Here is a 23,575-nt window from a genome sequence, read left to right on the forward strand (position 1 = left end):
CCAGGGCGTCGAGCTGCTGGTCCTCGTCCCTATGGGTGCCCAATAGCTCCTGGTTGACTCCTTGAGGAGAAGGGTAAGCTGGAGTGAGATCAAGCTGCCCCACACCCCTCGTGCATTGACACTGTTGGAGGCCAACTATGGCATCAGCGATGGATTTCAGCCCACGCAGCAGTGCAGGATCAATGTCCTGGACCACGGTTTCCATGGCTGCTGTCATCTTGCTAGTGTTGATCTCGGTGCGTTGGCATGCTGGCACTATCACTTCAGACTGAAGGTGGACGGACTCCTCCATCATCTCTTGCACTCTGAGTGCACCAGACATCCCTTCCTGATGTTCCTGTGATTGTCTTTGCAGCTCCAACTACTGATTGAAGACTGAGTCCAGAGGCTTATCATCTGACCCAGAATCAGCTGATTCCTTGCCTCCAGTAGTCCTCCGAGGACTGGTGACCTTGGATATCCCTACCTCCTCCTGCTGTGAAACAGATTGTGTGTTGCAGCACCAGATTGTGGTCCCAAGGGTGCTCTAAATCGAGGTCCCACCAAGCTAGAGCTAGTGGAGAGTGTGGGTAAGCGCCTTGACAGGACTTCAACGGTCCTTTCTCAGTGTCCTCATTTGAGGCACTCGCGGTGCTGGGGTCGGGGTCAAGGTTGCCTGAGGGCAACATGGCAGAAGTGCCTAGGAGAGAAAGTGGAGATTATTAGTGCTTGGCAGCCGCTTTACGCACAGAACAGTGGACTCAGAGTAGCATTGACAGAGGGATGATGTGGTGTAGGATTCTCATGTGGATGCTTGCCACTGACCTCACCATCGCCGCAGCAACAGTCCATATCCTCTCCGACCAGCTCCAACACATGACTCTCAAACAACGTGAGGACGTCTGGCACTCCATCCCTGGCCCAGAACCTCCCCTATTGATTGTACACAATCTTAAAGACAGATGGAGAGGGAGTGTGAGCAAGTTGCATGCCAAGCCAGATGAGAAGGATACCAGGCATGCGTGTGCGCTGAGTGGAGCCATGTACGGGATCAGGAGACAATCTCCAGGGAAGATGAGGCCAGATGGGGATGTGAGTGTATTTGTGAGAGAGTGGGTGGTGATGTGCCTTGAGCTGGCAATGAGTGAGACGCCAGGGAATGTGTGATGAGCTTATGAGTGTGTGAGCTGAGAATGATGAGATGGTTGCCTTGCTCTGGCAGCACAGATGAGATCATTCATCCTTTTTCTGCACTGGATGGCCAACCTCTTAAGTGTAGCGTTGGCACTGACCACCTCTGCCACTGCCTCCCAAGCTGGAGTGGTGAGACTGCTGGGCTTCCTTTGGCCTGTGTGGGAATAGAGGACATCGCAGTGGGCCTCCATGGCTTCCAAAAGGTGTCCCAGGGATGCGTCACTGAAACTGCACTCTTCTTGGCTTGTGGGGCCATGTCTTCACTGGAGTAGTCCTGGGCTGCAAACATTGAGAACCATGCACGCAACTGCAATTTAAATATGGTGTCCAGAGTGAGAAAACGGTGTGGTAACGGCATGGCAGGCCAATCAGAGGTGAGCCACCAGCGATCCGGCATGTTTTCCATGACTGTATACTTATGAGGTGGGAAGGGGAATATCCGCCATTGCGACTGGTGGGTAAAATGTCTTTTTTCACATCTGCTGCTGCACTTAGTGCAAATCTGGGATGATTCCACCAATTGATTTGCACAGATCTAATATTCAATTAAGTGATAAAAAATAGACTGAGATATTTTTAATTGGATCATTTTCTTGTTACTTAGCTATTAACTACTGCAATGCTAATCAATAGTAGGTTATATTCTAAAATGTGATTGATGGTAATATTGATTAAAGCTGATTAATGACCCAAAGTTCAATTTTATATCCATCGTTAATGTCGATCATCAATTACTACAATTGGAAAATCACAGATAATATTTCCTCGGGTCTCATTGCTGTCATTTGATTAGCTGTCCTCTGCTGTTTTGCAAAAGATGTAAGTCAGTTCCATTTATCAGCGTACTTACATGACTGCTATTTCAAACCAGAGCATAAACAGGGGCAAACATGGTGCACCACGCCATTTCCTGATGGCAGAAATTTATGCAGTTATTTTCTTCTGGGCTGTAGTTCTAGCATTCTAAAAAGAAATAAAGCAATGAAAGCACCTTAATTAAATTAATTAATCAAACCTCACACAGATTGGAAAAAAGCCTTGAATAGCTTTTCTGAGAAACAGCAGCAAATTGTAATACAATCAGGTAAAGCGGTACACTAAAGTTGCATGTCTTTGTTTCACTTCCCTAGGCTCCCATTGTAAGGTAAAATCACCACTAACTTGGAGTGAAAAACAATGCACTTCCAGGAACCATGAAATGCAATTTATATTCCCTTAGAAGGCAAACCTGTTGTGGTCAGTGTTATTAGCATAGTCATGGAAAATGTTTACACTCAATTGGCATAAATTACACACATTACACATAACATATACGGTTCATTTCTGAATGTGAATAAAAACATATATGCCCGTGTCATCCAGGTGCCTTTTTGACTCAATGTGGAATGACTGCCTTACTGTTCACTGGATGGCGCTGTTCTTGCTGTTGCGCGGGTCAAACGATTTGCTGAGACCCTCAGAAGGAGACAGTAGGTGGCTTCCTTTTGTCGACCTGACAAGATTTCACTGATTTCACGTTAAGTTGCAACCCTGAGAATGCTGTATACTGTGAACTCCTTTATCCCCGAGGTACGGCCATTATAATCAAAACAAGTTTACTATGGTGCAGGAAACAATAAACATTCAAATTAACTGAAAGCAGACGACAAACTTGTGTTTACCTTTGCATTTGTACTATCGCTACAGAATTTTCCGAATACTGTATTTAAAATACATTCATGAAATATATCTCCTTCAGAATTGCATAATAATACTGTACACCTGTCAGGAGGCCCGGCTTTAACTGAATTATTTTACATTATTTCTTTCTAATTTTGCCTGTTGAAGAAAAAGTGTTCAATTGTTCTCTGATTTCTTTTTAAATGCTTTGAGCGAAAGTCCACTATGACACAGTCAGCTGGTGTTGCCAGTGTTACAGATCCGACAATGAACTAACTGGCTGGCCTCCTGGGTATGGCTCTAATGGTCTATATAAAGCAGAACGGTACAATCATTCACTCCGCCTGCGTGTGAAACATTCTGTCTTCATCCCGTAACCTTTCCAAACAGCGTCAACGTGCCAAGATGGAAACATAATCTGCACTCAGCGATAGTTGCTTTGAGAGATGGAAGGTAACGTTAATGTCACACTGATAGGTGGTTTTTACAGTTTGCGCTTTCTGTCTGAAAGGTCAGCCTCACCCAGCCCTCCCCAGAAAAGCCCATCAAAATGATGGCGAATCCCCCTCGACTCGTGCCTTTGCTGTTTCTGTACAATGTATTTATAGCTGGAAACAACTGGCTTCTTAAAATGGAGTGTAAAATGGTAACGGAACAGGAGATTGGTATGTGAGGTATCTGGGCTCTGGCTCCATTTATTCTTTCTCCAGGGGCTGTTCTGACTTTGTTCCCTCTCTCTCTCCCTGTATCTCTGATCAGGAGTAGTAACCAGTATTGAAGGAGAAAGGCAAAATATTTCCGGTAAAGCAATTTCCTTATCTCTGCCGGCTCTTTAATTGTGAATAATATATAACTTTTACAATGAATGCAGTCTGGCTCTGTTTGGCGACTTTCTCTGTCGCCTGCATCAGTTGTAGAGCGGAGGATGGACTTGAATTCCCCCGGTATGATGGAAAAGACAGAGTTGCCAACGTCGACATGAAGAACTACCAGAAGATTTTGGAAAAGTACGATATCCTGTGCCTGTTGTATCACGCGTCGGTCCCTGCAGGAGACAAAGTTGCTCAGAGACGGTTTGACCGAGCGGAATTGGTGTTAGAGGTGAGACATGATTCAGGGTTGCTTGTGGTGTGGAGTGGAGGGGTGGTGACTTCAAACTTCGACAAAAAATTGAATCCACTTACTGGACACATGTAACAAAGTAGTTGAAACATGTTTACTGCTGAGGATTGATTGGTTGACAAAATAGGAGAGTAAGTTAAAACACAAGAACTTTGATAAACTCCATGCTTTTTTGGCGTAGTAAAGATACATGTGAAGTTGATTTTATGACATCTGAAAATTTCAAGACACCAAAGCTAACGGTTTCTGTTTCTTTCCCATCTTTTTTGGAGGCAGCTGGCAGCTCAGGTCTTGCAAGACAAAAACGTTGGATTTGGGCTTGTAGATGAGAAGAAAGATGCAAAGCTGGCTAAGAAACTGGGTGAGAACCAAATTATTAAAACAAATTGACATGTTGTGATGTTAAATACTGAAAAAAAATTCCTGAGATGGGGACCCCACCCACTACTGACCGTTGACCCCACCCACTACTGACTGCTGACACTGCTGAATGTAATAGTGAGCAGAGACAGTTGGGACAGTTATTTAAAGAAATGCTTTACAAAAAGGCGAGTCCATTTCCTTTCCAAATTGTTGATTTAAGCCCACGCTTTATGCTAGGTGGTGTATTCCATTCTCAATTTATGACCCTCCCAAAATTCCCTTCACCTTGTTCCTGGCAAAGAACTTTTCCATCTCTATCCCATCAATTCCCTTCATGATTTTAAATATTTGGATAATTTACTTCCCTTCCCTTATTTTCTCCCCAGCAAAAACAGATGTAATCAGTTTACGTACTGTTTATAGCCAATCAATTGAAGATTCAGAACTATCCTTATTCTTAGAACTAGTCTAATCTGTTTTGCACATTGTCAGTGTCACTTCCTCGGACTTGCCCTCTAGACTTCTATTTGTACAATGTAACATTATGTTTGCCTTGGAAAGTATTACCATGGAAGTTGACAATGATTCTAGCACTTGGCCAACAGTAACAACCATAACTGTATTGTGCTGGATCTTATTTAAGTGAAACACTTAATAAACGTTTCCTAAGCAAGTTTATTATTCTTAGCATACGGGGCGAGTTATCTAACATTAAACAGTATATAATTTTCATCTGCCCAGTTGGTTTGGAGTTTTCTGATGTCAGCAAAATATTCTGGTCTAGAAATTCAATGGGGGTTACACCTGTTTTTTGGGTGTTAAATGCGGGCAAAAGCTTTCAATATAGCAGTTAGAATGCACATTCTCTTTTCATGCCAGAAGTCCGCTGACCACCATATTGGATCAGGTTTCCCTGCAGGTGCCCGAGGACATCTGGTCTATTTAAAGCATTGAAGAACATGTAAATAAAGATCTAGGCTGGTTGGAGGACCTTTTTCTGATGCCCCCTCCCCCCATCACTAGCTTAGCATCTTTATTGAAAGGGATTTGACTCCCTTAACATACAGCTGGTTTATGACACAGGCACAATTCATTCATCCTATACCAGTCCTCTGTGCCACATTTATTCTAGCAAGGCCATCAAGTTACAGTGCAGCAAGGGCTAGCCATTCCACTTATGACTCCTGAGTTTTGTCAGGAACCTAGCCACAGCTGCAGACCAGGCCTACAATGAGAGCTGTGCCGCCACAGAAAATGTTATTGCACTAACAATGGTGAGCACAACCAAAGATTCCAAAGTGGGTGGTGATGAATATATATGCATGGAGAAATTTAGGGAAGAAAGGAGGGCATTGAATTCAGAGGAGAGGATAAGGAGAGCTGAGATGGAAATTGAAATCATTGAGGATGAGGTGTCACTCAGCACAGAGGCTGGAAGAGGAGATGTTCCTTGGGGAGCAATCTGGGTGGGGCTTGAGGAAACAAGAAAATTTTAAAAATGAGATAAGAGGGATGGAACAGGGTAAGTTTCTCGAAGGAAAAAAAGTTCCAGAGTCGTAGATGGGAGAGACCAAGGTGTAACTAAGTGTTAAGGGCCACATCACCACTATAGCAGTTATGGTTAGGGAGGTGATATATCTAAGATGAGGAGGCAAATGAAGTAACTGTCACCATCCATGATGCAAGTTTCAGTAATAATACCAAGAAGGGAGAAAAAAAAGAATATTAATACTGGGTGACAGGAAAGATAGGACACAGAGCCCCAAGTGGAGCTAAGAGTAAAGAAGGAGATAGAAGTAAAGGGTTCAGGTTTGGAGAGACAGTCAAAATGTGTATGCAAATGGCACAAGAAGAATCAAAGCAAATGAGGTGGAAATTATAAAAAAAAGAGCCTATGACATTGCCGTCTCATTTGGAAAAATTAAACATGTTTAATAATGAGTTAATGCTTTACTTTTCCTTATAAGGTTATGGAACATGGGTGGCAAAAGTTTATTGTGGCAGCATGGATGTACTCCAGTAAGTTTGGAAACCTGATGCAATCAAGTCCTACATCTAAGCTGTGCTCTTGAATCTAATTCTTCTGGGCAACCAGCATTCAGATAAGCATGCAACAATGCCTGCTGTTACTTTAGTGATAGCCAACTCTACAATGTCCTTGATATTGGAGTAGTGACCACTGTTACCACTGGGTTTTCTCTCAAGCGTTTTCTAATTTAGGAATATCATTAGCATTGACAATAAGTTCTGCATTTGCTTCTTCAGAAGTGTCTAGTGGACCATTTTAGCCCTAACATATTTTTTGAACTCATCAATGAATTAGATAATTTTATTTTACAACTTTGAAGTCATCTTCCACTGATCATTTTATGTTTTAAATCTGCATCAACTGAGAATATTAATCCATTTTAACTTCTGAAGAATAAAAATAAAACAGCCTAGTTATGTAAAACCAACCCACCCAAACCTTCATATTTGATCACATGAGATTTATAATACAACCAAACAACAATATCAATTTTGATCTTAAACCCAAGAAAGTGTTCATGATATCAGAGTTCAGGAGCAGTAAGTACCCAGTGTGCTCCTATCAGTATAACTGTATCTGTTTAGGGAATTGACATTGAGTTTCTTGGAAAAGGTAATAGTGACAGAGGTGATCACATGCGGAATGCTCCATATCAATTTTTCTGGACATTTAGATAAGCAGCACAACAGTATCTGGACACTGCTCCATCTTTAATGTTGATAGAAAACTTGAGAATATCTTTAATATTGGAGTCATAACCATTGTTCAGGCAGTGCTTGTCCAAAGATTATTAGAGATTATTCACAACAAAATAATTGAGATGTCCATATTTGTTGACCAAGTGAAAGAAATGCTCATCAGCAACAAACCAATACACTGTACCAACATGACCATCCTGCTGAGATATTCCACTGGCCAGGCATGCTACCAGTTTGAAGGAGGAATTGCAAGAAGGTACATTACCTATGTAAAGCCGTAATTTTCTGTAAAAATAATAGCGCAGTTAAAAAGGCTAATGGAAAGCTATCCTTCATTACGATAGGGATTGAACATAAAAGTAAGGATGTTATGCTATAGTTATACAGGGCATTGGTGAGACTGCACCTCGAATACTGTGTGCAGTTTTGGTCTCCTTATTTAAGGAAGGATGTAAATACATTGGAGGTAGTTCAAAGGAGGATTACTAAATTGATACCTGGAATGAGTGGGTTGTCTTATGTGGAAAGATTGGACAGACTGGGCTTGTTTCCACTGGAGTTTAGAAGAGTGAGTGGTGATTTAATTGAAGTATACAAGATCCTGAATGGCCTTGACAAGGTGGACGTTGAAAAGATGTTTCCGCTTGTGAGTGAGTCCAGAACTGGGGACATTGTTTTTAAATTAGGGGTCGCCCTTTAAGAACAGAGATGAGGAGATTTTTTTTCTCAGAGGGTTGTGCAACTTTGGAATTCTCTGCCTCAGTAGGTGGTGGAGGTGGGGTCATTGAATATCATTAAGGCAGAGGTAGATAGATTCTTGTTAAGCAAGGGAATCAAAGTTTATCGGGGTTAGATGGGAATGTGGAAATCGAAACACAAGAAGATGAACCATGGTCTTATTGATTGGCAGAGCAGGCTTGAGGGACCGAACAGTCTACTCCAGTTCCTATTTCTTACGGTCTTATGGCACCTGCTGTTAATATTATGCAAATACAATAGCAATATCAGGCGAAGACAGATGAGCAGTTAAATGTGGAAATACAAAAGTTGTGATCCAAACTATGCCACTCCACTGTCAGCTGCACAAAAACGGCATCTCACTATCTGCCTCACTGTTCAAATGCATTGAACAGCCTGAATCTGAATCTGCCTCAGCAACAATCTCAGGCAGTGCATTTCAGATTGTGGTCACTCACTGTGTGGGAGGGATTTTCCTCATGTCGTCTGATTTTTTTTTTGTTAATTGCATTGAATCTCTGACGTCTGCTTCTCAACCCTTCTGCCAAATGGAACAGTTTCTCTCAATCTACTTGGTCTAGATCCCTAATCATTTTTTTACAATTCTATCAAATCTCCTCTCAACTTTCTCTATGGAGAACAATGCCAGCTTCTCCAATCTATCCACCTAACTGAAGTCTCTCATCACCGGAACCATTCTCGTAAATCCTTTCTGCACCCTTAGGCCTTCCCAAAATGTGGTGCCCAGAATTGGACAAAATACAGCAGCTGAGGACAAACCTGTGTTTTTATAAAGGTACAACATAACTTTCTTGCTTTTCTACTCCATACCTTGATTTATAAAGCACAGGGCCCTGTATGCCTTTTTAACTACTTTTTCAAGCTACCCTGCCACCTTCAACAAGTTGTGTACATATTCCTCCATCTCTCTCTGTTCCTGGACCCTCTTTAAAATTGTATCCTCTATTTTATATTGTCTCTCCTCATTCTTCCTATTAAAATGCATCACTTCACACTTTTCTACGTTAAATTTCATCTGCCACATGCCTGTCCATTTCACCAGCTTGGCTATGTCCTCTTGACATCTACCATTATCCACCTCGCAGTTCGTAATACTGACAATTGGGTCAAATACTTTTTATTTTTGCTGCAGACATGTTGTAGATTGAATGGAACACAGATACAGCATCCAAGTTGATGGATCAACTTCTTTTCAGTTATCAGCATTTTCACTGCACAGTCCATGAAGTGCATTCCAAAGTTGGTCCCTTGCCTGTCAGTTTGAAGTGCCTTGGGACAATTTACTACATTAAGTCAGTATGAAAGATCATACTGAAGAGTTGATAGCCAGAGGGCACAGACTTGGGGTAATTGGCAGGAGAACCAGAGGTGGCATGGGGAAGATCCTTTTGGTGCAGGGAGTGGTTAGGATTTGAAGTGCACTGCCTGATAGATTGGTGGATACAGATTCAATGGTGGCCTTCAAAAAGGAATTGGATAAATACTTGGAGGACAAAAAAATTGCAGGGATAGGGTGAAAGAACCAGGGTGTGGGACAAACTGGAATGATCTTTGGAAGAAGTGGCGCAGAGTCGATGAGCTGAATGGCCCCCTTCTGTGCTGTATTGTTCTGTGATTCCATGAACTTGCAGTACCTGTGCAGCAGATATAAACTAAACTCACCACAGAAAATTAAGTCTTGTCCATTTCATTCTAAATACCATTTTAATGACATAGTAAGCATTGACTAAAACCAACCAATATCTCTGCCACTAAAATGTAATTATTACAGGTGTGGAACCTCATTTGTTAAGGTTTAAGTCTTTATCAGAAATTTTAAAAATGTGAAGTTATTTTTTTCCATCCTGTTTCTTTTTCTCACTTTTAATCAAATCTCCCTTTCCCTCTCATTCATTTCTCTTCCTGTCCCTCTCAATCCAATGTAAAAGGAAAATACTATGGTTGCTGGAAATCTGAAATAAAAACAGAAAATGCTGGAAAAACTTAGTTTAAGCAACTTCAGGTCAATGACCTTTCATCAGGACCCTTTAATCCAATCTTTGTTTTCCTCTTGTTATTTCTCTTTCTGTTCCTTTTAATCTAATTTTCTTTTCCCTCACTTTATTTTTCTTTCTGCACCTGATTTAACAGTGAATTTGATCATTTACACTTTTCTCTCATTCTAGCACTATTAATTTTACAATTCTTCAATTGGATTGGTTAAGGAGATTCATTTATGCTGGCCCTGTTCACTCAGGTCCCAGGCCCCCAGTTTTCTTCGCTGCAACTTTATCAGCTTGCATTTCTAGCAATTTCCGTTGCAAAATTTCAGCGCAATTAACCAGGAAAGGGCAAATAGCTCTGCTGTAGCATATCATGGGCCATCATTTGAATTATTTCCTCTGAAGGAATATTAATTTAAGTTAAACAGCTGCAAAATAGCTGGCGCTGAAGAAAAAGGTGGTTCTTTCCATTAGTGGTGCTCATTTCCTAACAGTCCTCAATAAATACCACATAGGCAATCATTGCACTACCTCCTGATAACCAGTGGAAAGAATCTGAAGAATCCTGAAAGAGTCCAAAGTGTTGGTAATTGTCCTGCCCATTCCTGTAGTACTCCAGTGCAATTAAACTTTATTAGAAGGCTGTCCTGTTGTCTGAAGAATAGAAGTAAATATAGAAGTTGCTGAGATAAACCATGGATTTAGATAACATTACCCTCTATGGCATTTCTTTTTAAGTGTTACGTTTATTTATCTCCACTTTTAAAATTAGATGTTTTTGAAATAGGACTGCACTTTGTTTCTAAGGCTACTTCACTGTTACTGTGCTCTTTAAAAAAGTGCACAAAAGCACATTTGCTGGCAGCTTCAAAACATTCAAAACTGAGATTTTAAGAACTGAAGTGCATTCTCTTAAATTGCTGTGCTACATGATAGGATTTTGCAGCGATCCAAGCATAGCTCCTATTAGGAATAAAATACCAAGTGGAAGTGTGATCAGGTTGCTGTCAGAATGTGCTGCCAAGTAATACAAGTTGAATAGAGGTGTGAAAAAGTGATAACTAACAGTAGTTTTCACTTGATATGGAAAATACCCCTCAATATGAATTAAGTGGTAGGAGTATGTTATTATCTTGCTTCAAAGGAACAACATCGGGTATTGCTTCTATAAAGTTTAATAAGTGTATCCTAAGTTGACTTGGATGTTACTAACCTATACCTACATTACATTTGGATTGAGATAAACACTCCATAAGGAACTCTACCTATGTGTATGAATTCTCCCCCAACTCATTTGAGGAATGAACCATAGTTGCAAATGTAGTTTGGCAAGACCCCAGTCGGGCAAGCCAAACTTCTTACCATCAGGTCCAAGTTAAAGGGAATGAAAGGTATGGGGGAAAATATTTGTTTCAGCCTTTATAAAGTTTTAAAATTAATGTCAGTTTTTTGAGAGCTGCAGCTAAAATGAGGAAGGGGGATAGGTGAAAGAAATACAATATGGATGTACAAAATTGACTCTGTTGGTAAGTGACTGAGTGTACAGTTTTCCCTTCAGAAAGAAGCTGGATGAGCTCCTGTACATTTCAAGTTATAGAAGAAAGGTGACAGGTCACTTCAATTAAAGGTATATGTTGCTGCATTCTCCAGGAACCTGCTTGATTATCTTCAGGATTTAGAGAAGTATTTCCAGAAAATAATCTTAAATTGGCCTAAGATTTTTTTCCCTCTTTCCTGTTCCCAGGAATTTGCGTTACCAGTTGAAGGAGGTTGATGGTTCATGTAGGCTGCACTACACCTGGATGGGACATTGTGGATGGACCAGTGTGCCTTTTCCTGTCCTTTTTATATGTTCGTAACTCCTGTTTCCCTGTTTCTCTTATGGCTTACTGGACATCCAAATGCATAAGGTGGTTGTGAACCATGTTGCCCAATTTGGCACTGCAGGGCACTCTTCCAAGAGAAACCGGGTGATAAGTGTCTCAGCATACACTACCTGCAGGACTGGAGAACAGATGGAGAAGAAATTAAATGCAGAGAAAGAGCTTGCATTTTTGTAACACCTTTCCTGTTCTCAGGGCATTTCAAGCACCCACAGGCGAATAATTACTTCTGAAATAAAGTCACTTATGTAAGCAAATATAATTGCCAACTTGCACAGCAAGGTCCCACAAAAAACAATGAGACAGATGACTAATCTGTTTTAGTGGTGTTTGAGAGATAAATCTTGGACAGCACTTCAGCTTGTCTTCAAATAATACTATGGGATCTCTTACATCCAGCTGATCATGTAGACAATGCCATGGCTTAATATCTGTTCTGAGAGACAGCACCTTTACTATGTAACATTCCCTCAGCACCAGACTGAAATATCAACCTAAATTGTGTTCTCAAGTCCCAGAGCGGGGCTTGGACTGATGACCTTCTGATTTATGGGCAAGTGAGCTACTACGGAGCCAGATTGAGAGGATGGTGCATGGATTTATGGCACAGAACCAGGCCATTTAACCCAGCTGGTCTTTATGCTTTACTTGAGCTTCCTCCCTTCTTTCCTTATCTATCAAAGTAATCCCCTGGTCTCCTCTCTCTCACATACTTGTCTAGCTTCCCTTAAATGAATGAATAGCTCTTTACAGACGAACATTCAATCTAGGAACAGGAGTAAGCCATTTGGCCCCTTGAACCTGCTCCGCCACTCAATAAGATCATGGCTGATCTGACCGTGGCCCCAACTCCACATTCCTGCCTACCCCCAATAACCTTCAAGTCCCTTGTTAGTCAAAAATCTAACTAACTCTGCCTTAAAAATATTCAATGAGCCTGCCTCCACCACTCTCTGGGGAAGAGATTTCCAAAGACTCACAACCCTCATCCATGTCTTAAATGGGAGATCCCTTATTTTTAAACTGTGTCCCCTAGTTCTAGTCTCTCTCTCAAGGGGAAACATCCCTTCAGCAACCGCCCTGTCAAGTCCCTTCAGGATCTTATATGTTTCAGTAAGATCATCTCTCATTCTTCTAAAGTTCAATGGAATTAGGCCCTGCCTGTCCAACCTTTCCTCATAAGATAATCCTCCCCCCCACCCCCATCCCAGGTAGCCATCAAGTGAGCCTTCTGTGAACTGCTTCAAATGCAGTCACATCCTTTCTTAAATAAGAAGACCAAAACCGTACACACCACTCCAGTTGTGGTCTCACTAAGGCCTTGTACAACTGTAGCAAAACATCACCACTTTAATATTCCATTCGCCTCACAATAAATGACAACATTTAATTTGCCTTCCTAATCACTTGCTGAACCTGCATACTAACTTTCTGTGATTCATGTACCAGGACACCCAGTTCCCTCTGTACCTTGAAGTTCCAAAATCTCTCTCCATTTACATAATGTGATTTTTTTTCCTCTTCCTGCCAAAGTGGACAAGTTCACATTTTCCCACATTATACTCCATCTGCCATTTTTTTTGCCCACTCGTCAAACCTACATCTCTTTGCAAACTCCTCTTCACAACTTAATTTCCTACCTGTCTTTGATTCATCAGCAAATTTATCAACCATTCATTCAGTGCCTTCATCCAAGTCATTGATGTAAATTGTAAATATTGAGGGCCCAGAACTGATCCTTGCGTCACTCCACTTGTCACATCTTGCCAACCTGAAAATGACCCATTTATCACTACTCTCTTTCCCGTTAGCTAACCAATCCTCTATCCATGCTGACATGTTACCCCCTTCACCATGAGCTCTTATTTTGCATAGTAATCTTTGATGTGGCACCTTTGTCAAATACCTCTGGAAATCTAAGTATAGCACATCCACAGGTTCCTCTTTATCCACGTTGCTTGTTGCTTTCTCAAAGAACTCCAATAAATTAGTCAAACATGATCTCCCTTTCACAAAACCATGTTGACTCTGCCTGATTGCATTGAGATTTTCTAAGTGCTCCGCTATAACCTCCTTAGCAATTGTTTCCAGCATTTTCCCTATGACAGATGTTAAGATAACTGGCCTGTAAGTTTCCTGCTTTCTGTTTCCTCCTTTTTTAAAAAGAGGAGTCCCATTTGCTATTTTCCAACCTGATGGGACTTTTCCAGAATCTAGGAAATTTTGGAAAATTAAAATCAATGCACCTACTATCTCAGCTGTCACTTTTTTTAAGATGTTAGCATGAAGTCCATCAGGACTTGGGGACTTGTCGGCTTTCAATTCTAATAATTTTCTCAGTTCACTTTCCCTGATGATTGCAATTGTTTTAAGTTCCTCCCTCCCTTTCACCTCCTGATTCACAATTATTTCTGAGATATTATTTGTATCGTCTATGGTGAAGACAGATGCAAAATATCTATTCAGTTCATTCACCATTTCCTTATTATTACTTCTCCAGACTCAATCTCTAGAGGATCATTGCTCGCTTTACATACTCTTTTCCTTTTTGAATTCCTGTAGAAATGCTTACTATGTGCTTTTAAATTTCTAGCTACCTTTCTCTTGTACTCTAATTTCTCTCTCCTTATTAATATTTTTGTCATTCTTTGCTGTTCTTTATATTCTGTCCAATCTTCTGACTTGCCGCTCATCTTTGCAGAATTATACACTTTTTCTTTCAGTTGGAGGCTGTCTTTAACTTCCTTAGTTCACCACAGATGATGTGTCCTTCCCTTAGAGTCTTTCTTTCTCACTGGAATGTACCTTTTCTGAGTATTCTGAAATACCTCCTTAAATGCCTGCCATTGTGTCCTCCCAAACTTGATCCCTCACCCCCACTATTTAGCTTAAAGTCCTCTCTACTGCCCTAGTTATGCAACTCGCCAGAACACTGGTCCCTGCACGGTTTGGGTGAAGACTGTCCCAATGGTATAGCTCCCACTTTCCCCAGTACTGGTGCCAGTGCCCCATGAATCGAAATCCCTTTTTCCCCACATGAATCTTTGAGCCAAGCATTTAACTCTAAACGTATTTGCCCTTTGCCAACTTGCTTGTAGCTCAGGTAGTAATCTAGAGATTACTATCTTTGAGATTCTGCTTTTTAATTTAGCCTCTAGCTGCTCATACTCCCTCAGCAGAACCTCTTTCCTAGCTCTACCTATGTCGTTGTGGACCACAATGACTGGGTTCTCCCCCTCCCACTGCAAGTTCTTCTCCAGTCCAGAGCAGATGTCCTGAACCCTGGCACTGGGCAGGCAACACAGCAATCTGATCTCTAGCTCTCGACTGCAGGGGACTGTGCCTATTCCCCTGATAACACTGTCTCCTACCATGACAATATTCTTATTAACTCCCCCACTTGAATGGCTTCCTGTACCATGGTGCCATGATCAGTTTGCTCATCCACCCTACAGCCACCACTTTCATCCATACAGGTTGCAAAAACTTTGAACCTATTAGACAATTTCAAAGGCTGAGGCTGCCCCACTTCTACCTTCTCAACCCCCATAACTGTCTCACTTGCAGTCACACCCTCCTGTCCCTGTCCACTGACCAAATCAAAAGACCCTAAACTAAGGAGTGTGACTGCCTCCAGGAACAAGTGTCCAGGTAAGTGTTTCCCCCTCCCTGATGCATCGCCATGTCTGCAGCTCGGCCTTCCATATGAATATATGAAATAGGAGCAGAAGACGACCATTCGACCACTTGAGCTTGCTCCACCATTCAATATGATCATGGCTGATCTGTTTGTGTTTCAAATTCTACATTTCCATCTACCTCTGATAACCTTTGATTCCCTTGCCTAACAAGAATCTATCTATCTCTGCCTTAAAAATATTCTGTGACCCTGCTTCCACCACCTTCTGAGGCAGAGAGTTCCAAAGTCGTACAACCCTCTGAGAGAAAAAAATTCTCCTCATCTCTGTCCTATAAGGCGGCCCCTAATTTTAAAACAGTGCCTCCTAGTTCTGGACCTGTAGTTCCAGCTCAATGACTGAGCCAAAGCTCCTCAAGGTGCAGACACTTGCTGCAGACATATTTGCCCTGAATCGCACTGGCATCCAGGAGCTTCCACATTCTGCAGTCACAACACATCATCTACCCTGCCATTTATTATGTGTTAATTAATTTACTTTCTTAATTAATTTATCATTATTACCCCTAGTAAAGTTTACTTATACCAATAAAATCTTACAATTACTAATAAATTACACTAGTTTTGAGAGATAAATGAGCAAAATACTCACCAACCAATCATTTACCTGTTTGCCTTTGACGTCACACTTTGACTTTTCTTTCCCAACTCGACTTGGAACTCAGGGACTGGATACAGCCAGCTAGTTGTTTTAACTGAGGCCACTCTGAACTCTCACTGTTTTAACTGGCCATGCGAACATACAAAATAGGAGCAGAAGCAGACCATTCGGTCCCTTGAGCCTGCTGCGCCATTCAATAAGATCATGGCTGATCTCTTTGTGTTTCGAGTTCTACATTCCCATCTATCCCTGATAATCTTTGATTCCCTTGCCTAACATAAGAACATACAAAATAGGAGCAGAAGCAGACCATTCGGCCCCTTGAGCCTGCTCCGCCATTCATTACAATAATGGCTGATCTCATTTCAGCCTCTACTCCAATTTCCCGCCCTCTCCCCATAACCTTTCAACCCATTACTAATTAAAAATCTGTTTATATCCTCCTTCAATTCAGCATCCCGGCATCCACTGCACTCTGAGGTAGTGAATTCCACAGATTCACGACCCTTTGAGAACAGTAATTCCTCTTCATCTCTGATTTAAATCTACCACCCCTTAGCCTAAAACTATGGCCTCTTGTTCTAGAATGCCCCAGAAGGGGGAACATCCGCACCATGTCTACTTTGTCTATCCCCTTTAGCATCCTATATACCTCAATTAGATCTCCTCTCATCCTTCTAAACTCTAGCGAGTATAGGCCTAAACTGCTCAATCTCTCCTCATAAGACAAGCCCCGCATCTCTGGAATCAATCTAGTGAACATCCTCTGAACCACCTCCAATGCAACTACATCCTCCTCAAGTAAAGGGAACAAAAATGTGCACAGTTCTCCAGGTGCGGTCTCACCAATGCCTTGTACAGTTGCAACAACACTTCCCCATTTTTATACTCTATTCTTTCTGTAATAAATGCCAAAATTCCATCTGCTTTCCTTATTTCTTGCTGTAGCTGCATGCTAGCTTTCAGCGATTCATGCACGAGGACACCCAAATCCCTCTGCACTGAAGCATTCTGAAGTTAATCACATGAGCAGGGACATGTTAAAAATGAGATTTTTAAATTTTTATTTTATTTTTAATTAACATCGGAAACCTCATCCTGCCTGTGGACAAAGTTGCCTCAAAATTCCAAAGGCCTGCTCACCAACTGTAAGGCTGGATGGGCAGGGGAAAAAAATCACTTTAATCAATTTATTAATGGGCTCAACAGCCCACTTAATTGTCGGTGTGCACGCTGCCTACTCCCACGCATGCCTGCCAACTGAAATATCATGCAAGTGTACAATTCTCGCACTATTTCACGGTTGTGCATGTCGGGCATGCACCCACACGCCAAGCTAAAAATCCAGCCCAAGGAGTTTGCAGATGGATATGTATAAGTTGAGTGAGTGGACAAAAATCTGGCAGATGGAGTATAATGTGCGAAAATGGGAAATTGTTCACTTTTGCAGGACAAATAAAAAAGCAGAGTATTATCTAAATGGAGAATGACTACAGAATTCAAAGGTGCAGAGGGATCTAAGTGTTCTCATGCATGAGTCACAAAAAGTCATTACGCAAGTGCACCATGTAATCAAGAAGGCTAATGGAATGCTGTCCTTTATTATGAGAGGAATTGAACATAAAAGTAAGGATGTTATGCTTCAGTTATACAGGGCATTGATGAGACTGCATCTTGAATTCTGTGTGCAGCTTTGGTCTACTTATTTAAGGAAGGATATAAATGAGTTAGGGGCGGTTCACATTAAGGTCACATAAGGGGACTTGTTTACCTTAATTTTAAAATCGTTATTTTTAACGTTAGAAATCTGACTCAGCTCTTTGCCTTCAAGGGGCTTTCACTAAGTGCACCTGTGCCCATGATGACCTTCCTCCCCCACCCCACCCAGGCAGCGCTGAGTTGATAATTGGCCAGCCAGTGTGAAATCGTGGTCGGGGCCCGATCGTGGGTGGTGGTGGGTTTTGCGGCCGCTCCCAGGCCCACTCGCCATGCCTGCCAGATGAGGTAAAAATCCTGCCCCTTATGTCTTTTTCACCACATACTTTCCCACTTACCTTTATGTTGTCTACAAAAATAGGTACCGCTCTGAACTCTCCCTGTCTTAACTGCTCCCGCTCTGAACTCCAGTTGTTCTAACAATGTTTGCTCCAATCACACCCTGTGTAGCGAGTTCCTCATTCGCATTACTCTTCGGGTGCGAAATTTCTTCTGAATTTCCTATTGGATTTCAATATCTGTTATTGATGGGCTCTAGTTGTACTCTTACCTACAAGTGAAAACATTGTTTTTGTATCCACTCTATCAAAACCTTTCATAATTTAAAAAATCTCCATTAGGTCATCCTAAACCTTTTTTCAAAAGAAAAGAGACCCACTCTATTCATCCTTTCCTGATATACATATCCTCCTATTTCTGGTATCATCCCTGTAAAGCTATTGTGCACTCTTGCCAATACCTCTATACCCTTTTTACAATTTTGTAACCAGAACTGCATGGGATACTCATAAGTCTGGTCTAACCTTGATTTGGTACAAGTTTAGCATAACTTTCCTAATTCTATCCCTCTAGAAATAAACTCTAGTGCTTGGTTTGCCTTTTTTCCTGTGGTGCAACTTCAATTCATTGATGTATTTGATAGGGGTAGAGGAACAAAGGGATCTCCATCTAGACTAGCACCTTTCAAGTAACAAGTAGCCTTCCTATTCTTCTGGCCGAAATGTACTACCTCATTTTTATTTGTGCCAAACTTAATTTGGCAATTATTTGCTTATTCTGCAGGTCTATTGATGTCCTCCTGCTGTTGGTTGCATTTCACCTTAGCACTGGCTATTCACCCCTCCGCACCAATTTGGTGTCATACACAAATTTAGAAATTGTGTTTTCAATTCCAAGATCCGAATTGTTAATGTAAATTGTTAAGAGCAGTGTTCCCAGCACTGATCCTTGTGGAACACCACTTCCCACCTTTGGCTACTCTAAGTAACTACCCTTTACTCCCAAACTCTGCTTTCTCTCTTGGAGTACATTTAAAGAAAGTTGGCAGAGAAATAGCACTCAGTAGCACTACATATCTCATGCATTAACCTAAAATAAGACATTAGTGCTGCCTGTTTCACATGCACTCCACATTAGTGCAATTGATGGCACACATAGAGGTGTAACTTTTAGATTATAGCGTCTACCTATGGAAATTGAATTTTGCTGTGAAAAATGTACAGGGTTGGAAGGAAGCTCAGCTTGGGATGGCTATTCAACTCTGTTCTTTGTCTATATGACAAGTCACTTCATTCCAAAAGTGATTTATTGTGTGATGTGTAAAGCATGTGACTTGAAACATTACCATCTGATTGGGTGAAATATAAATTCGGTATTTTTCTACATCTTTAAAACTCATGAATTGTAAAATTCCAGTAAAGAATCACTGAATTATTTTGGTGCAGAAGGAGGCCATTCGGCCCATCGTGTCTGCACCAGCACCCCAAATGAGCATCATCACTTAGTGCTATTCTCCTGCTTTTTCCCTGTATCCTTGCGCATTGTTTCTATTCAAATAATTATCTAATGCCCTCTTGAATGCTTCAGTTGAACCTGCCTCCACCACATTTCCAGGCAGTGAATTCTAGATTCGAACCACTCACTGAGTGAAAAAGTTTCTTCTCACATCGGATTTGCTTCTTTAGCAAATCACTTTAAATCTGTGTCCTCTCATTCTCGATCCTTTTATGAGTGGGAACGGTTTCCCCCTATCTACTCAATTCAGCCCTCTCATGATTTTGAACATCTCTATCAAATCTCCTCTTAGCCTTCTCCTCTCCAAGGAGAACAGTCCCAATTCTCCAATCTATCGTCATAACTCAAGTTTCTCATCTCTAGAAGCATACTTGTAAACCTCTTTTGCACTCTCCCCAACAGCGAGTGACTAATCATGAAAAGGAAAAGATAAGTGGTTAAAAATTTGCCTACACCCATTTTCTGGTTCAGGCCGCAATTTGTAATTCAACAGCACCTGGTGCAGTTGAGGAAGGTGAGGTATAATCTTTATGCTGTCTCCTCCTTTTCCTGATTGTAGTGTGCATCGGAGTATGACTTATGCTGCAGGCTGCCTGCATGTTTTATAAGGGGCCTGATGGCGTGCGAGGATAACACTTGTTCCAGCCAGACTCCAACTCTTAAAAGGCCATCTGCACTCTTAAAAGGGAGCTACACTAAGTGAAAGGAAGCTGCTGCTGACTGCAATTAACTGCAATTGGAAGCAAAGCAAATGGAGCTCCAAAGCAAGAGAGGGCTCCCAGGTTCATGGATGAGGAGCTTGAGGCCTTAGTTAGGGATGGTGGCAAAAGAGAAAGACCAGGTTTCCATGGAGGGGCCAGGAGGCCATTAAGGAAGGGCATAGGAGCAGGTGGCCATGGAATCCAAAGGTACCAAGGGCCTAGCAGTATTGCTGGAAAAAATTTAATGACCACATGGGTGGTCAAATAAATGCAATTTTGTGTGACATCGCATTCCCACCACATCACCAACCTCTCATGCTTTCAATGCACCACACCTCCACCACTCACCCAGCAGCATACTCTAGCACTCACCTAGTAACAGTTCTTAACTGTCAGGGCTCAGACTTTCCATCCAGATACTCCAGCTCATCTTCAGACACATTCCAATGCTGCCAGCCTCACATTAAACTCTCGTTGCCTCTACATAGTTCCAGCTACTCAGCTTTGACATGAATATCACCCAAACACAATTATCGACCTTCTTCCCTCTCTCTTGCAGGACTAGGTGGCACACAGTAGAAGGAAGAGCATAAGTGGCGGGGACAAGCACGTCTACATTCCCAAGTTGTGCGGAGGAGGCAGTGCCCTGCATCATGGGTTTGGCTGCAACATAGTCCATTGCATCCAAGGGCTGAGAGCATTCAGGATGATGGAATGTTACTGCTTTATACCCCTTCTCAAATCCAACCTCACCTTCATCCTGCCATCTTAGCATGAGGTTCAAATTTGCAGATGATGCAACCAGGGACCTATTTCCCAAGCCTCCCCCTGCTTCCTTTGTGCTAACTCTTTCCTGATTATTTGCTTTCCCATGAATTGCCACCTAACCCTCAATCCAGCCACAGCCTCAGGAGGAAGGACGAGAGCCACACCACATCACAGATGAAGAGGCCCCATAACTTGATCTGACACTCACAGCCACCATCTCAGATACTGGCACTTGTAAGCATTAGAGGCTAGTATAGAATCAGGATCTGCATGTGGTGAATCACCGGGAATGAGTGGACTGCAGCCAGGCCGGGGGAAAGGATAGTTTGTGTGTTCGTTCACTGGAGGATGAGGTCAAAGTTGAGTTTTGATACAGGATACTCAGATGAGGACTTTGATAGGGTGGCATACAGGAGAACTCTGTTGATGATGCGTACCAAGATGCTGGGTTCATTGGCAGGAGTGTGGAGGAGTCTGGCTCCAATGTGGCAGAGAGCTTGGAGCTCATCCTTTTCAGCACAGCAATGTTGGCCAGCTCCATGACTGCACTTGTGGGCCAGCCGTAATACAGTGTCTGCGCGCCACTGCCTCTGCTTCCAACGCAGCACAAGCAAAACCACCCACTGTCTCAGTAATGCAATGGAAGCTGAGACGAGATCCATGCTTGCTGTCATGAAGGTTTAGACTGCTGCCATCATGATCAGGTGCTCTTGGATAGCCATCCAGAGCAAAGGCATCTCGGCTGCATCCTCCCTGTCTGCACCTGCTCCTACTCCTGAGATGGCCTCTGGATTCCTGGTGACAATGGCTGTGCCTTCAGGGGGGTCTACAGGTTAATTAGCTTAATGTCAGTTGTAGGTAAAATGCTTGAATCTATTATTATGGATGTGGAAATAGAGCACTTAGAAAATTATAATATAATTAAATGAGTTAATGCAGATTTATGAAAGGGAAATCATGTTTTGACAAACCTGTTAAAGTAGGGATAAGGGGATGTAGTGCCTTACAGTTTTCAGAAAGAATTTATTAAAGTGCCACATAAAAGCTTATTACATAAAATAAGGATTCATGGGATTGGGAAATTAGTTAATGGACAGAAATAAATTTTAGGGTTCGCAGGCTTTAACTAGTGGGCTACCGCAGGGTTCAGTGCTTGACCCTCAGCTATTTACAGTCGGTATTATATAATGACTGAAATGAGGGGACTGAATGCAACATATGCAAATTTGCAGATGATTCAAAGTTAGGCGGGAAAGTAGGTAATGGGAAGGCCAGCAAGAGGCTGCAGAATGACATAGACAGGTTGGGCGAGTGGGGAAGAACATGGCTGATGAAATATGTGGTGAAGTTACCCATTTGATGGGAAAAATGAAAAAGCAGAATATTTTTTGATTGAGAAACTGAAAATATTTACATTGATAGTGACCTGGGTACCCTTGTACATAAATCACAGAAAGTCCACATTCAGCTACAGCAAGCAATTCTTCTTCTCCAGTTCTCTGTCCAAAGGCAGGACTAATCCACAGCCCCGCAATCTCCACCACGGATAGGGCGAGGAGGCATGTCCTGAATCCACCTCAGCCAGAATGAGGATTGAACCCATTGGTGCCTACGAGGAGAGAGACTAGGCATATATTCCCTGAAGTTTAGAAGAATGAGAAATTATCTCATTGAAACATAAAATTCTTAAGGGACTTAACAGGGTAGACACTGAGAAAATGCTTCCCCCAGCTGTGGAATCTAGAAGACGGGGCCACAGTCTCAGAATAAGGGATCGGCCATTTAGGACTAATTAGGAGAAATTTCTTCACACAAAGGATCATGAATCTTTGGAATTGTCTAGCCCCAGAGAGCTGTGGATGTTCAGTGATTGTGTATTTTTGATTACTAAGGGAATTAAAGGATGTAGGAATAGTGTATGAAGATGGAGTTGAGAAAGAAGATCAGCCATGATCTTGTTGAATGGCAGAGCGAGTTACTACTCCTCCTATTTTGTTGCGGCTGTGAAAGATGCAGTAGACCACGGCATGCTTGGAGACATGCCCCAGCATGTATTGTAGAGCTTCCCTCGAGTTTCCAGGCAGTGAACCCATTGCTTGAGAATGCCGAACATCTGTTCCATGCCATTTCTGGCAGCTGAATGTCTTTCACTATTTACCCATTGTCTTTGCATGCTCAGGAGATAAAGGGGGTTCACCAGCCAGATGTAGAAGGGGGCAGCCCTTGTCCCTGAGCTGTCCCTCTAGTTCTTCTTGGAGGCTTGAAGATGGCCAAGGTGCCAGACTGCCTCAGATGTAGGCATCGTGGCTACTGCCAGGCTAATGGGCATTCACTTACGTAATGGTTTATGCAAGGTATCACCACCAACTGCAGATTGATGGAATGGTTGCCCTTGCAGTTCCAATACATTTCCCCATTGAAGTGTGGAGCCCACAGAGCCACGTGTGCAGTTAATGGTTTCTTACAGCATTGCAAATCCTGCTATCCTGGCAAATGCACATGCCCTCTCACCCTGCTTTTAAAAAATTAATTAATGGTTTGTGGGCATTGCTAGCTAGGCCAGCATTTATTGCCATTCCAATTTGCCCTTGAGAAGGTGGTGGTGAGCTGCCTTCTTGAACCGCTGCAAT

At 42.2% G+C, this 23,575-nt stretch overlaps 1 protein-coding gene across 1 annotated transcript in view; it reads left to right on the plus strand.

The window, feature by feature from the left end:
- The first annotated feature begins 3,127 nt into the window (after nucleotides 1-3,127).
- Nucleotides 3,128-23,575, plus strand: part of LOC121290778 (calsequestrin-2-like) — a 50,343-nt gene continuing 29,895 nt past the window's right edge. The window contains exons 1-2 of the mRNA XM_041211685.1: nucleotides 3,128-3,933; nucleotides 4,231-4,315. Of these exons, the coding sequence (XP_041067619.1) occupies nucleotides 3,694-3,933; nucleotides 4,231-4,315 (325 nt within the window). The 5' untranslated portion in view covers nucleotides 3,128-3,693. The remainder of the gene's footprint in view (nucleotides 3,934-4,230; nucleotides 4,316-23,575) is intronic.

This window comes from Carcharodon carcharias, chromosome 18 (genome assembly GCF_017639515.1).
Source record: "Carcharodon carcharias isolate sCarCar2 chromosome 18, sCarCar2.pri, whole genome shotgun sequence".
Lineage (NCBI taxonomy): Eukaryota > Metazoa > Chordata > Chondrichthyes > Lamniformes > Lamnidae > Carcharodon > Carcharodon carcharias.